At 37.3% G+C, this 17,227-nt stretch overlaps 1 protein-coding gene across 3 annotated transcripts in view; it reads left to right on the top strand.

Moving 5' to 3' along the window:
• Nucleotides 1–17,227, top strand: part of MPLKIP (M-phase specific PLK1 interacting protein) — a 74,756-nt gene that overhangs the window by 5,800 nt on the left and 51,729 nt on the right. Inside the window, exon 2 of one of the 3 annotated variants that reach the window (XM_019710236.3) lies at nt 12,279–12,474. The exons of the other annotated variants lie outside the window; for them this stretch is intronic. Coding sequence (XP_019565795.1) covers nt 12,279–12,404 — 126 coding nt within the window. The 3' untranslated portion in view covers nt 12,405–12,474. Of the gene's footprint in view, nt 1–12,278; nt 12,475–17,227 lie in introns of those variants that run through there. 3 annotated transcript variants of the gene reach the window in all.

Genomic DNA, 17,227 nt, shown 5'->3' with positions numbered 1-17,227 from the left:
TATTTATATGTGTGAATGAGTTCTCAGCATTTATATCTATACTTTAAAAATAGGAATAAAATTGATGTCTCATTCTAGCAATGAGCAGTATTTACCCTTGAATATAGAAAAATACAGCACTATCCATTTCATTAATAGATACATTTCCAATTAAACTTTATTTTGTGTTTTAATAACTTATTAAAATTGATATACTTGTTGTTTTTATCATTTGAATACTAATGATGATCCAGACAACAGTCTTTAACATTTGGAGGTTTACAGTCATGAGAAATGGAATTTTTTAATTTCCAAAAATATTTTTTATTTCAATAAATATATTTTTATGTATTTTGAAAAGCAGCTATATGACAGGGTAGCAGTAAAAGATTTCACGAATCACAGTATTTTGCAATGAGATAAAAATTACATGAGGCAGTAAAATGGAAATGAATTGCAAATAAAGTAGTGTAAAATTTTTACTAATTTAAGGAGTGATGGTTGATATCAAATTGCAGTGATACTTAAATTGGGTTAATGTAATGGATTTAGCTTAAAATATCACTACTACAGAAATGACTTCCTTTGCAATTTCTTGAACTAATGATAAAAGTGTTTTTATATTGACTTGAAAATACATAAAACAGTACATCACTTTTCAAAATTACTTTAAAGAATAGATGACCAAAATTTTTAAGGATCTCAACACAGCAGAGGGGGTAGAAAGAGGACTGTAGTAAACTGTATAAATCCAAGAGAAGTCAGAGAAGGAAGAAAAAAAGTAAAAAATGACAGCAATAAGTCCAAATATTTCAGTAATAACAATCTTTAAAACGTAAAAAAAATTTAAAAGACATTATCAGATTGGATTAGAGAAATGGAATCAATCTGTTTGCTAGTTTAGAAAAGTGATGTAGAATTTGTAAGGATACAGAGAACTGGTATATAAAGTAGACATTATATGTAATACCAGGGATGCCCAAAAATGTACACATTTTAAGAGATGTTATCTATGTAGTGTTACTTTTTAAAGTTGAATTACAGTAGCAATGTGTAGTATGACGTTCACTCGAAAGATGGTGTGAATCAAATGAATCCTAAAAATCTTTTAAAATGTATACTTTTTTTGGCACCCTCTGTATATATGTATTCTTTTCAAATATACACAGTATAGAATAAATTTTTAATGTTCTAAATCACAAAGAGTTTCTGCAAATTTCAAAGATTTGATAGATATGCAGATCATGTTTTCTGACCAAAATGTTCAATAAATTTAAGAATAAAAAGTACCCTCCCTCAGAAAATAAGTCAGTGAAACAAGACAAACTATAGAGCTGTCAACAAAAGTAAAAGCCTATTCTTTGGGTTAAAGTAGACCAAGACTAATGAAAAAAAGAACAAGAGGAAAAAATATAAGTAATATTAACCTTGAGTGTAACATCAGGAACTATGCTGAAAAAAAAAAAAATGACTGCAGTAAGAAAACAAGTGATGGATCACTTAGAAGAATAATGCAACAGTGAAATAAATTATCACTTGCATTACCCTTCAGTTTTCTTATTTCATGGCCTCAAATATTGCATCATCTTAAAAGAAGGTATAAAAGAAGTCTAGCAACACAATTTATGTAAATATTTTTTAAGCTTTTATTTGGGCCCAACTAGGAATTTAACACTTTTTATTTTTCGTCCATAATGGCAAAGAAAATTAACAGATGTTTCATGATTATTAAAAAGATCAGCACTCTGGACTCATAAGCAAAATCTCAAGACAAAAAATTTTCTCAAACTCAAGATTCAATGAGCAAACAATATGTTTCTAAGGACAAAAGGAAATATGATACTCTCATCCAGTCAGTCATCCAAAAGGAAGGATTTTATCACACAATAATTTGTGACAAGAACATCTTTTGTGTTTGTTCATCATAAATTTACTTGATAGGGTTTGTAAATAGACAAATATTAAAGGCAGGTGATTGAAAAAATAGGTGATGTAAGTGAAAAATCAATTGGATTTTCCATTTTAATTGGTGTTTAGAAATCAGAAAGTGAAAATATTCTGCAATTATGAAGCAAAAAAGATCGCCATCCTCTCTTCAACAAAAATGTGACATCGGAGTTCTTAAATACATTGCATTTTGAAGATGAAAGTGCAAAAAGAATCAAAGTGATAATAAACAAGAGCCCATTAGAGAAACATTTGAAATCTGGAGTCAAGATTCATAAGATGAATATATACTAGGTTCATGACAGTTGATGAACACCTAGCTGTGTTTAAGGAATGTTACCCATTTTTGTATTAAATACCTTCAAAAGCAGAAAAATATTAAATAAAAATTTGTGTTTTTATGTTTACATTCTTATTAAAATTTCTAATAAAGTTGTTTCTAACTATCTCTTTACTCTCTACATTTTCATTAAAGAACAAAATATTTTTTAAAATTAAAGGGTCCATTGGACCCAGATGACAAATGATGACTTGTTTTCCTGGTATGCTGAGGAGTAAGATGAAGAAATTCTATTACTACCAATAAAGGCTTTGAAAATCATACAAACAGGATGACCGTCTCTATACCAAAGCATTTAAAAACATAGATGAAATAAGTAATATTTTAGAAAATACATTATCATAATCAGCTTAAATAGAAAGAATAAACCAATAAGCATCACAGATACTGAGTTGATAATCATGTCGTCTCCCCACAAATAACATCAGATTTACCAAGCGTTCATAGGATACATAATTCTGTATTATAATAATTTTTAGTAAAAAAAAAAGAATCCAACACACTTTATACCTATGGAATTAATTTGATCTCAAACCTGGCAAAGGACCCTAAAAATGGAAATTGTAGATCATTTCATTTATGAACATATTTGTTAAGAATCCTAAATAAGACCTCACAATTAAGCAATTACAAACAAAAAAGGAACTAATGGGGTTTATCTCAGTAATCACAATGGTATTTCGGCATCTGGAAATTTATTTCTATAATACACCTCATTAATTGGTTAAATGAGAGGATCTATAATAACAGTACATGAAAAAAATTGCTTAAAATCAAATACACTAAAGTTGTCAGGAAATGGGAAAAGAAGAGATCTGAGACTTGTAAATGGAGAGATGAAACTGATCTTGTTTCCAGATAATATTGTCAGCATATGACTCCAAGAGAGGCAAATGTTTTTGAACTACTGTGGATCAAAGAATGATACAATTAACAACATTCCCACACAGCTCTCAAAAAAATGCAATAAAATGCCCCACTCTCCAAAGCACGCTGCAATAAATTCTGGCATGTGGAGAAGGGGAAGACAACAGAAAATTGTAAGGCATTTCTAAAGAACTTTTTAAAAAGCATGACTAAGTAGATTATTCATGGATGAAAAGATACAATATTGCATGTGTGTCCATTCTTCTTAAATTAATCTATAAAGTCAATCCAATTCCATTCAAAATCTCAAAATAATTTTTGTGGACCTTAAAAAATGATTCCAATATTTATATGAAAGAAGGAAGGGTCAAGTTTCACCATAAAAAATGTTGAACAAGAAAAATGTAAGCAGGCTTGCTCAACCAGATAAACTTGTAAAACTAATCACTGATTGGTGCAAGAATAAACAGACTAAAGAAACAAAAAATAGAGACTTCAGAAACAAATTCACACAAATATAAAAACTTGATATATGGTTAAGATAGCACTAGATCAATGGGACAAGAACAGACAGTAAGTGGTAATAGGTCGATTGTTTATGGTTTTGAAAAAAATAATAGTATATCCCTACCTCATACCATTTAAAAACGAAATTCCAAGTAGAATAAAGGCCTGAATGTGAAAAGTAAAACTAAAAAGAATTTTTTAAAATGTTTAGAAGAAAATGTAGGCAACATTTTTTATACCTTGAATAGGGAAGGATTTCTTATACAATATACAAAGAGCACATAAAAGGTTGACAAACTTGACTATCAATATTAAAAACACAACAAATAGCATAAAGTTAAAGGATATGCTATTTACAATACAGATGACTAATAAATTATTCATATCTAGAATATGTAAACAATTTCTACAAATCTATTAGAAAGGCAAGCAACCCAATGGGCCAAGAAATATAATTATAGGAGACAAAAACCTAGATGGGCAATAAGCATGTGAATCCCTAATAATCAAAAAGAAATTTAAGTCACAATGACCTCACATCACATTCATCAGATTGATAAAACTGTAAAAGTCTGACAACACAATGTGTTGAAGATGTGGAGCATCCTACACAACTCATGGGAATATAAACTGGTAGGAAGAATCACTTTAGAGAGCATTTGGCAATATAGTAAAGCCAAAGATGCTCAATATCCTGAAACCAAGAAAATCCATATCTAGATATTGTGGAGTAAAATTATTATAAACCCCAATTAACATAATTCAGCCTTTCCTAAAATTGTAGCTGGAAACAGCCACAAGTTAGAATAGTGTAGAATGAGAAAGCTTTCTAACATTGTCAAAAGTACTTTGGGGAATGAAAATATGTTTAGAAAGATTTTTTTGTAAGGTCAGAGACTATGTAGCAGAAACCATAAAATCTAGGTTAGATGTACTTGTTAAGTGTTGACTCAGAAGGACAAAGACTCATTCCTATACGTTCTTAGATTCATATTTAATATCCTCCAAGAATTGTTACCTGTCAATATGAGATTATAGAAAAGTAAACTTTTAAAAATATTTTTGCATAAAATTTGTTTATTAGAGTTGGAATAGTAGGTTGAATTTGCTCACAAACTTTGTATAACAGCCTGCTGAACATGACCTCATCGTTTTCATATTAACTCAGCATAAAAATATTGTTAATTTTCTTACTGAATGAAAGTATATGAAAGCACTCTTCCTAGCAGAAATGATTCTTGCAAATAGGGAAGTAAGACACAAAGTGAATTCTTTTCCTTTACAATATGTAACCTAGAGAAATCCTTGCATTTGAATTTGTGAAGAGACATATTCAAGAATGTTCTTTACAGTAATCAAAAGATTAGCAACAGTCTGGCCACCAATAGGAGAAAGGGTGAATAAGTTGTATATTTGCAAAATGTAATAAAATTCAACAATTTAATTAATTAGAATTTCATGATATAATATTAATTAAATCCAAATAATTTTGAGCAAAGAAAAGAAAAAACAAGCCTATATGATAGTCTTCACATAAAATGTAAAAGCCTGCAAAACAATATTTTGTATTATTTATAGATGTATAAGTGTAAAATAATAGTATGAAAACATGAATAAAAGTAACAAATACTATATTCATAACAGTAATTATTTGGAGATGTGGTGGGGAGTTGAAGGCTTCAAATAAATTTGGGTAGGTGGGTGTGTGTTCCAATCCAAGTTTCAAAAATATTACGATTTATTAAGGCTGGTTATGGGGTACACATATGCTTTTCTCATTTCTTAGAAATATAACTCTGATCTCTTAACACGTTCTATAATGCCAGAATTAACGCTAATACCAAAATCAGACAAAGACCTTACAAGGGCAAACTACACCAGTATCTCTCATGAATATAGATGCAAAAATCCTCAACAAAATAGCAGCAAATTAAATTTGACAATGTTTTAAAAGAAATGTACCATGAACGAGTAGGATTCCAGGTATGCAAGGCTGATTCACTGTTCAAAAATCAATCAATGTAATCCATCATGTATCACCAGACTAAAGAAGAAAAGTCATACGATCATATCAATAGATGCAGAAAAGGCTTTTGACAAAATCCAACATCCATTCATAATTAAAACTCTCAGCAAACTAGGACTAGACGGGAACTTCCAAAACTGGATAAAGAACATCTACACAAAACCTACAGCTAATATGCTAACTGGTGAAAAACCAAATGCTTCCCACCAGGATTGGGAGCAAGGCAAAGATGCCCCTCTTACCACTACTTTCCAACGTCATACTGGAAGCCCTAGCTAATCAGTAAGACAAGAAAAGGGGAAAATGGTATACAAATTGGGGAGGAAGAAATAAAACTCTATTTGCAGATGACATGATTATCTATATAGAAAATCACAAATAAAAAGAAAAAAGTGCTGGAACTACCGTGTTTCCCCAAAAATAAGACCTAGCCGCACAATCAGCTCTAATGCATCTTTTGGAGCAAAAATTAATATAAGACCCGGTCTATTTTACCATAATATAAGACCAGGTATAATATAATAATAATATAAAATACCAGGCCTTATATTAATTTTTGCTCCAAAAGACGCATTAGAGCTGATTGTCTGGCTAGGTCTTATTTTCTGGGAAACACGGTAATAAGCAATTATAGCAAGGTTGCAGTATAAACAGTTAATACACGAAAGTTAATTGCTTTCTTATATACTAGTCATGAACAATTTGAATTTGAAATTTAAAAATCCAATACCACTTATATTAGCACCAAGAAAGTTAATTAGGTATAAATCTAACAAAATATACACAAGATATATATGAGGACAACTACAAACCTAGCAAAAGAAATAAAAAATTTTAAATACATGGAGATATTCCGTGTACATGGATTGGAAGACTCAATGTTGTCAAGATATCAGTTCTTCCCAACTTGATTTATAGATTCAATGCAATCCCAATCAAAACCCCTGGAAGTTATTTTGTGGATATTAACCAATTTAATATAAAGTTTAATTGTAAAGGCAAAAGACCAAAAATAACCAATACAATATTGAAGAAGAACGCAGCTGCAGGACTGACACTACCTGACTTCAAGATTTACTATAAAGCTACCGTAAACAAGACCATGTGGTATTGGTGAAAGAATAAAAACAACTAGGTCAATGGAACGGACTACAGAGACCAGAAATAGACCCACACAAATTGATCTTTGACAAAGGAGCAAAGGCAATTCAATAGGGAAATAATAGTCTTTTCTGCAAATGGTGCTGGAACAACTGGACTTCCACATGCAAAAACAAAACAGTGAATCTAGAAACAGATTTTACAAAAATTAGATCAAAATGAGTCATAGACCTAAATGTAAAACACAGACCTAGAAAGAAGATAACACAGGAGAAGATCTAGGTGACCTTTGGTTTGGCAATGACTTTTTTTGTTTTAAGGGGAACAGGACTTTATTGGGGAACAGTGTGTACTTCCGGGACTTTTCCAAGTCAAGTTGTTGTCCTTTCAATCTTAGTTGTGGAGGGCGCAGCTCAACTCCAGGTCCAGTTGCCATAGTTAGTTGCAGGGGGCGGAGCCCACCATCCCTTGCAGTAGTCGAGGAATCCAACCGGCAACCTTGTGGTTGAGAGCCCGTGCTCCAACCAACTGAGCCATCAGGCCACTTAGAGCTAGCAGCAGCTCATTGACTTCATTCTAGTTGCAGAGGGCGCAGCTCGCTGGTCCATGTGGGAATCGAACCGGCAGCCCCATTGCCCAGAGCTCGTGCTCTAACCAGCTGAGCCACCCATCCGCCCCTGGCAATGACATTTTTAGATACAACATTAAAAGCATGATCCATAAAAGAAAAAGGTGGATTTCATTAAAATTGAAACTTCTCCTCAAACTTCACCAAAAGACACTGTTATGAGAATGAAAAAACAAGCCACAGATGGGGAGAATATATTTGCAAAACAATGAAACACCACTGTTACAATGGTTAAATCCAATGGCAAAAATCTAAAACACTGACAACACCAAATGCTGGCAAAGACGTGGAGCCACAGAAACTCATTCGTTGCTGGTGGAAATGCCAATTTGGAGGACAGTTTGGAAGTTTCTTAAAAACCTAAATGTGCTCTTTCCAAATGATCTAGCAATCCCACTCTTTGGTTGTTACCCAAATGAGTTGAAAATTTACGTCCACACAAAAACCTGCACACGAATGTTTATAACAACCAACATGCCCTTCGGTAAGTAAATGGGTAAGCAAACTGGTACATCTGTAAAATGGAATGTTATTCACCAATGAAACGAAATGAGTTATCAAGTCACAGAAAGTCATGGAGAAACCTTAAATGCATATTACTAACTTAAGGAAACCAATCTGAAAAGGCGAAATACCCATATGATTCTAACAATGTGACATTATGGAAAAGGCAAAACTGTGGAGACAGTGAAAAGATCAGTGGTGCCAGGAGTTAGGAGGGGTGGATGAGTGGAGGGAGGGTGGAGCACAGAGGATTTTTACAGCACTGAAACTACTATAATGGTAGGTACATGTTCTTCTACATTTGCGGAAATGCATAGAATGTACAACACAGTGAACTCTTATCTGTGCCTTTACTTAGGAATGTATCAATAATGGCTCATCAATTATAACAGATGTTACCACAGTAATGCAAGATGCCAATAATAGGGAAGGTGGGGGGTGGGAGGATATATGGGAATTCTTTGTATATTCTGCTCTTTTTCTGTATACCTAAACTGCTCAAAAAAAAAGTCTGTTAATTGTTATTACTATTAATTTTGGTTTGCTCTGGATTCTGTGTGGAAAACAGAATAGAGAGTTGACAGTGGATTCCCAGAGGACATTTAGTAACACCACAGAAATAGTCATGGTTAAAGACTGTCGTGCATTAAAATAGTGAGCATGGAGCTGGGAATGAGCAGGTTCCAGGTGTAAGAATCGGAAGGTGTTAGACCTCCAGCTGATCTCTGTGTGAGGGAAAAGTATGATTCCTTCCTTGGTTTTCTCAGTCCTGCTATTACCTTGTGTATGATCTGTGTTAAATGTTTGTATACGCCAATGCCTAGAATTAAATTGTCACTATAACAGTTAATTTTATATGCCTTAAAGTGTACATTTATAAAAATCAACACAAATTATATAAAAATCATGTATATAGTAAATATTTCTATTGGCCCTCAACTTTTATTTCATTCACCTTTCTTCTCTTCGGAAAGGTTAGAAAACTGGGTTTGTTTCTTTTAATTGTCCTAGTTCCCTTGCACCCAGAGTTCTGAACATAAATTCCATTTTGCCAGTTAGATGCACTTGCCCAAGATTTGGGAGGCAGAAGTGAGTCAGAGACCATCTTCAATATGGCTTCTGGCTGCCACCACTGGTTAGGAAGACTGTAGTTTTCCTGAGATTCGAGTTTTCACTTGCCAGCTTTTTAGATGTCTCCAGCTTCTTGATCTAATTTCTTAGTCCCTGGATGCATCTTTAGTCTCATTATTCATTCATATTGAAGTTCAAAAAAGTTCTGGATGATATAGATTTCTGTTTTCTAGTCTAGATACAATACAACGCCTTATGGCAAATTATAGCTAAATTACACAGTTAAACAATTCCACCATACTCAATATGCAGTGGTATAAAGAAGACAGTGTAATTAGAATTGAAAGGAACAGGAGAAGGAGGAGAGAGGGAGAGAGGGAAGGAGGATAAAGAAAAAAGAAAAGAAGCGAGAAAAAAAAAGACACTTCCACAAGGGTGGGAGAGAAATGGAAACATACAATGGTCACCATATACATATAACGTACGCTAACTGAAGAGGATAGCAGAGACTCCCTATCTTGCCAGTAAGTGAGTTTTTTGCTCAGCCATGGTTCTATCTGAATCTCTTTTGTCATTCTTACATGACGATGGAGATGAGCAATGAGACTTTTCTCTTCAGGCAACTGCATCTCTTTAACTACCTACTTCTTGTTTTTATGAAGGTTCTGCCTTTCTTGGAATGATTGACTTAATTTTGTTCCATTTTATTATCTTAATATACTGTTATAATTCTACTTCCAGTGAAGGGTTTCCCTTCTAGTACATCCATTCATGTTATATACAAATGGATATATTTATGATATATATGTATATAGAGAATATAAATGTATATATAAAATATCTATGTATATATAAAATCAGCCTTTGTTCACTAAATATTGAGTTTGAACAACATACCAGACACAATTCTAGATGCTGGGAGTAGAGAAGAACAAAATAAAAAACTCTGGACCCCTTGGAGCTTATAATGGAAAAAATTAATGCAGGAGAGAGGTATGAGCTGGAGGGAGGCTCTTTGTTTGGCAAGAAGGGATTTTCTAAGAGTACAGATAGTTTATCCATAGTAACAGGAAAAATGTTCATGAAATGGAGACGGTTAGTGAAAGGTAAGAGCTTTGGAATTTCTCTTATTTCTCCATCTGTGAAATGGGGAAAAGTCATCAACTGAAATTTAGGATGAGATAGCGTTATGGGCTGAGTTGTGTCCCCTCAGAATTCATATGTTGAAGTTCTAGACCCCAGTACCTCAGGATGTGAGTATTTTTGGAGTAAGGTCTTTAAAGAGATAATTAAGTAACTGTGAAACCTTTAGTGTGGGCTCTAATTCAGTATAACGGATGTCCTTGTGAGAAGAGGAAACTTGGATACACAAGGAGATATGCGAGCACACAGGAAAGACCATGTGAGGACACAGCATGATGGCAGCGTTGGTAGCTCCAGCGACTAATACAGGAAGGGAGGTCTGAGAGGAGGACAGTATTAGATGACCGTGTTAGAGAATGAAAATGACTGGAGAATTGCGCTATACTTGATCAAATCTAAGATGCCAGTGATTGTGAGACACACCGTTATTCCAGGTTCCACTAACAAAGGGAAAACCCTGCAAATTAAATAGGACATGCCACAGTGGCACGTGGAAGACACATCCTCGTTTCAGAGCTACTAAGTGTGAAATGTGTATGTTTTAGATTTGGTGAAATATGGCAGTGTAATTGTTGGGCAGCCTTAAGGGCCCACAAGAGATAAGTGGTCATGAAGTGCAGGGAAATTGCATGTGGCAGTAGTGTTCAGTTCTATGGATGTAGGCATAGAGTGGATTTAGTGTTTTGGGAGTTTGAGTCGAAACAGAGTGTTGGTTTTTTCAAGTGAGTAAAAGAAAGCAAGAAGCTGACACAGCAGTTAAACATGTATATAAGGGAGTGAGGGAGTGATTATAATGAAAAAGGTAGTAGGAGGGAGTGAGCTGCAAACTTATGGGGAGGGGTTTCAAGGAGTAGTATAAGTAATCTGCTTTAAATTGGGGCTTAAAGGGGGATTATGGAATTGTGGTTGATAAAGTCCAGGGTTTGGCAAGAGCATCAGTAGCTGAGATGAGGTGGAGAATGAGATCGTGGGAAAAGTGGTCAAGAAACAAAGAAGCCAAGATCTGAAGAATCATCCACAAGGATGTTGAAATCAAGATAGAAATAGGAGAGTGATAGTGAGCCATGAATTAAAATCTTACAAGAAGGGGTAGGAAGTAGAGTATGCTGAGGAGGGTGAAAGGAAAAGAATAACTCAGAGATCAGTAAATAACAGCAACAGGGAGAAGTGAGTGATAGAGTCTGACGACATGACAGTCAAAGCTGTGTAGTATTAAGGAGGCAACAAGAATGGTCTGAAAGTGAAAATGAAAATCAAGAATGACACCTAATAAACCCCAGGCCGTGGTACATGGGGAGAAAATAGGCATCACTTGAGAGGGCTGCAGGGCAATCATATTTACCCCGGGAAAGAGCCACATTTCAGTCAAAGCAAGAAGGCCAAGGGAACACAACTCTACTTTAACACACTGAGTATGGCATTCTAAGGTCAAAATTATTTCCCTGAGATGTTGCAGAAACTTTTAGCATCCAGTGTTAGTGTGACAGATCGGATGCCAGTCTGATTCTCTTTCTTTTGTAGATAATCTGTTTTTGCTAGTTCCTCATTCCTCAATAGAAATAAAGCTAAAGTTCCATTAAATTTAAAATTCCAAGATATTACTTTGATGTAGTTCAACTGTAAATTTTTTACATCTTGTTTTGCATTCCATGAAACTCTTCAATTAGAAAACTGATGTCTCTTTCAACCCTAGGAAAATTGTCTTCCAATATTTCTTTATTTATTTCTCTCCATTCTCTACTTTTGGAACTCTTATCAGATGAACTAGATCTATCCTCCGTTTCTTAATTTTCCTTTTACACTTTTCTTCATTTAAATTTTTAGTGGTGAATTTTAGACAGGATCATCCTAGCGTCTCTCAGCCTGATATTCAGGCTCACTAATTTGATCTTCAGCTGTGGATATTCTATTTTACAGCCTGTCCACTTTTTTGTTTGCAATCTGTTTTTAAATACAATAACTCTGATTCATCCTTTTGTCCACATTTTTGTTTTTTAATTAATGCTTACTAATGATTATAGGTAACACTCCAACATTTCATCTTCCCTGGTCTAAGTCAGGCTGGTCATTTCGTTCTCTTTTCAGTGATTGACTTGGCAGTGTGTATGTAGCTCAATTTTGGCTTATGAGATGTACTTCTGAAGAGATAATGCTTCTTGCTCTAGAGAACTTTGTCTGACTGGGATGCCTGGAATTGCCACAACAATCTTGCCACTGTGCTGAAGATGAAACTGACACTCAGAGAAAGACAGAACCAAGAGAACTACAAAGAAGTAAGCCTGCAGTCCTGATAGACCATGTCTGAAGCCTAACCTATTCTGGATTTATGTGAGAAAATAAATTTCCCTATTCATTATGCAACTTTTAGCTGGATTTTCTGTTATTTGCAGCCAAACACATGCTGACTTTGTACAGAGTGTAATTAAAGGAAGTGGGGTGCTTCAAGTAGCACATCCTAGAATGTGGAATTGGCAAGGTGAAAGAGATAGAGAATTGGGTTCAGATGACCCTTAAAATATGATAAATTGTTACCTTGCACATTGAGACACTAACCAGGTACCTACGGAAGTGTAGTATTATGGAAAATGGTAGGGGAAAAATTCAAGCTGTTGAAATATGTTGGTTATTTCTTGTAACATGCATCCAGCTAAAGGAGGCCTAGCTGAAAGTAGACATCCCCTCCAGCTGTGGCCTGCAATCTGATTCTCTGCCCCAGGAAATAGAAGACAGCAGGAGATAAGATTGAGGGAGAAAAGATAAACTTTGTTACTCCTTTCTCAGATCTATAGGACTATGACATCATTCCTTCCTACCCTACCCGAGGCCGTTGTTTCAAATTGCCTTAAGGCCAGATATCATTAAATAGAAGGTCAGAGGGATGAATAGGTTACAAAACCGAAGTATGGAATGAAGGCTATTGTATTACGCTATCACACTGTTTCATCAGAAAGATTATACCAAAAAAGGAAAAGGGGTGATTCAGTTAGTATCCTTTTAACCATTAGCATAGTTGCAATTATAACCAGAATTTTATTAACTATAAATGTAATACTCATTTTCATAGCTTTCATAATCGTTGAAGATCAAGTACCAACCAGACTTTTTCCCCATTATGGAATTCTCCTCTGCCCTTCCCCTCTCCCTCCTCCTCCCCCCACTGTAAGTGATTCTCTGTAACTAGGTTTTTGCTTCACTAATTATACTGGCATAAGAAAGACCTCCTATATTTAGTGTCCCTGAACTTGAATACTCTGGAGTATTTCACAATGTGGTAGTTTGCTCCTAAGTTTTTAGTTGTTTACTATACTAGTTCCTCCAACTTCATTTGCTCTCTACCAAGAATTTTCAAAAACTTCTGGGATACAGAGGCCTATGTCCCAGTGCTATTATTGAATTGTTACAAACACATACACACATTTTGAGAGGAGAGTGTGCTCATATGCTAGTCTGTCCTTGCACCAATTTCTTAAAGTTTTCATGTGGGCCTTAAAATAAGTGGTTCTGTATGGACTCTGAAGCCAGACTGACTGTTATGAATTGAGTGTCCCCCCACAAATTCATATACTGAAGCACTAACCCCCAGTGTAGCTATATATGCAGTAAGGAAGTAAGGAAGGTTAAATGAGGTCATAAGAGTAGGGACCTGATCCAAAAGGATTAGTGTCCTTGTGAAAAAAGAAGATACCAGAGATCTGGCTTTCTCTCCATGAACTCCAAGAAAAGGCCATGTGAGGACCCAGCAAGAAGGCAGCCATGTACAAGCTGGGAGGAAGTTCTCACCAGAAACTGAACCCTGCTGGTCCTTGATCTCGGACTTCCAGCCTCCAGAACTATGAGAAATAAATTTCTGTTTAAGCCACCCAGGCTGTAGTATTTTGTTATGGCTATATTCAAATCCCAACCCTGGGACTGTGGTCAATTTGTATAATGTCTCTTTATCAGTACAGTAGTCCCCCTTATCCTTGTAGGATATGTACTGTGCCCCTCAGAGGATTCCTGAAACTGCAGATAGTACCGAACGCTGTATGATAACTGAGGCATAGACAGCTACTAAGCAACTTACCGACGGGTAGTGTATAAAAGGTAGATACTGAAAGTAGTCCAAGATGGTGTATTAGGTAAACGTTATGCCTACTGCATCCCAGGATCACACCAAAATTACAAATAAATTACAGAACAATCAACCTCAAGAATCATCTGAAGACTAGCTGAACAGAACCATTATAACTAAGGATATAAAGAAAAGGCCACATCGAGACTGGTAGGAGGGACAGAGATGTGAAACGGGCTGGCCCCAAACCCTCAGAGAGAGGTTGAACACCGGGAGGGACACCTCAGTGGCAGAGGTTCCCCCCAGAAGAGGGTGGGGTCCCAGCCCCATACCAGGCTCCCCAGCCCAGGCGTCCTGTGCCAGGAAGATGAGTCCCCATGGCATCTGGCAGTGAAAATCAGCAAGGACTCTGTCTGCCCTTCCCAGTGGAGCAGAGAGCAACTGGAAACCCAGAGCTGGCACGTGGACTCGCTGGTGGGCACTCACCTGGTCTCTGGAGGAGGGGCAAGAGCTTGGGCCCAGGGATGTGCAGGGAAGGACTGAGTTGTGTGGCATCAATGTGGGAGCTGGAGTGACAGGAGCCATTGTTGTCCCTGTGTGGAGCCTGCACACGTGTGGCCTACAGGAGGGTGCCATCTTTTCAGTGCTGAGCCCTCCCGCAAAGGGCCAAGTCAGGGATTGCAATTGTCTGGTGGAATCCACGCATGCGCACCACCTTGGAGATGCCCTGAGTCCCTGAATCCGTATAGCAGTTACTACATCACCTGGGAGACTCTTGACTGCTGGGCTGCTGGCAGAAGTGTGTTTGAAGTGGGCAGATAGCCTGTGATGGCCTGCGAAACATTTACTTGTGGGTAGTAACCCAAGACGAGCACATCTCTTGTGCAGCTCTTGAGAACCTGAGGGCCTGAGAAAGGCAGTGGCTGGCTGTGATGTTCTCAGGTCATTTTTGCAGGGTGGTTACATGCCCAGCACCAGTGCGGGAGCCGAAACTGCATTGACTTTGTAGAAACCACCAACCACAACCCTTAGCAACCTGGACGCTCCCCCCCTCCCCCCCCCCCCCCCCCCCCGCCACCGACCCACCTAGAGCTGCATTGCCGGGGCCCGCACTCTGGGTGCCTGGTTGGCTGGCTCTGCCCCACAATCATCAGAGGACTTTTACAGCAGCAATCAGTCAGTGACAGCCTGGAGAGATTTTAGTGGTGGACAGTGACCCAAACCTGCACCACAGCCATTCTTGGGCAGCTTTTGGGGATTTGCTGGCCTGAGGCATGTGGCAGCTGGCTGCAGTGTTCTTGGGGCACTGTGCAAAGTGGTCACAGGCTGGGCACTGGTGTAAGAACTGAATCTGCATGAACTTTGTAAAACAACCACCAGCCACGTATTGTGACTCCATAGGGCTCCACCCCACCCAGCTAGTGCTGCATCACCAAGGGCACTCTCAACACCAGATCAACTAGACCAGCATGCACATCTAAGGAGGCTCTTTTAATGGATGGGCCTTATAGGCAGCCAGCAGGTACCAATAGGCCTAGGGGCCTCTGAGCCTTTTGCTAAGCTGCCTCAGGCCCACTATTGGTGGTAGCTAGCCTCAGTTCACAGTGAGGCTGCCTCCACACGCCTCCAGGTCCAGCACAAGCAGCAGCCAACCACATATAGCTTTGTGGTCCTACCAGGTAGCCATGGGCTAGTCACAAGCAAGACTGAAATTGCCCTGCACAGAAGACCCTCCCAAGAGATACCAGAAACAACACACCCAAAGGCCAGCTTCAGACCACCAGAGCACTACCTGGTTAGTCCCACAAGTGACACACCCAAAGGGGGGTCTAAACAGGCACAAGAGCCTGCAAAGGTGAAGCCTCCTCTGAGAAGTCAGCCCCCACACAGCAGCTCATACACTGTGGGCGTAGCCAGTCCTCACAGTCAGTCAACCTGGGAGTCAATCCCACCCACTAATGGGCCAAAAGCAATCAAGGCTCAACTACAACAGGAGAACACACGCAACACACTGTAGAACAATGCACAAGAGTCAGGGAAACTGCTTCATTGGACCACAGAGGACACATAACTGCATAAGGCCAAATAGCAAAAACTGAGAGACATAGGATATCTACCAAATACACAGAAGCAAATACATTCTGGCAGCCAGAATGAGGGAACAAAAAATGTCTCAAATGAAAGAACAGGGAAAACCTACAGAAATAGAACTAAATGAAATGGAGGCAACCAACCTACCAGAGACAGAGTTTAAAACACCGCTTATAAGAATGCTTAAGGATCTTAGTGAGAATTTCAACTAAGAAATAGCAGGTATAAAGGACATAGAAACCACAAAAAAAGAAACAGTCATAAATAAAGAAAACAGTAACTCAAATAAAGAATATATTAGAAAGAAACAACAACAGACTAGATGAAGCAGAGAATCGAATCAGTGATTTAGAAGACAAGGTAGGAGAATACACCCAATTGGAACAACAAAAGTAAAAAAGAATTAAAACAATGAAGAAAGTTTAAGGGACCTATGGGACAACACCAAGCTTAACCACATTTGTATCATAGGAGTATCAGAAGAGTGGGAGGAAGGGATATAGAATCTATTGGAAGAAATAATAACTGAAAACTTTCCTAACCTGGTGAAGGAAATAGACATATAAGCCCAGGAAGCACAGAGTCCTAAACAAGATGAACCCAAACAGACCCACACCAAGATACATTGTAATTAAAATGGCAAAGGTTAAAGACAAAGAGAGAATCCTAAAAGCAGCAAGAGAAACCCAACTAGTTACTCACAAGGGAGCTCCTATAAGACTATCAGCTGGTTTCTCAACAGAAACTTTGCAGGCCAGAGGGAATGGAAGGAAATATTCAAAGTAATGAAAAACAAGGGCCTACAACCAAGACCACCCACGAGGTTGTCATTTAAAATTGAAGGAGAGATACAGAGCTTCCCAGACAAGAGAAAGCTAAAGGAATTCATTACCACCAAGCCAGTATTACAAGAAATGTTAAAAGGACTTCTTTAAGCAGAAGAAAGGAAAAACAAACAAAGATCAAAAATGT

This window comes from Rhinolophus sinicus, chromosome 4 (genome assembly GCF_057876585.1).
Source record: "Rhinolophus sinicus isolate RSI-liver-muscle chromosome 4, RSI-T2T, whole genome shotgun sequence".
Lineage (NCBI taxonomy): Eukaryota > Metazoa > Chordata > Mammalia > Chiroptera > Rhinolophidae > Rhinolophus > Rhinolophus sinicus.
The sequence above is the reverse complement of the archived record's forward strand: the minus strand, read 5'-3'. Positions and strand labels throughout refer to the sequence as shown.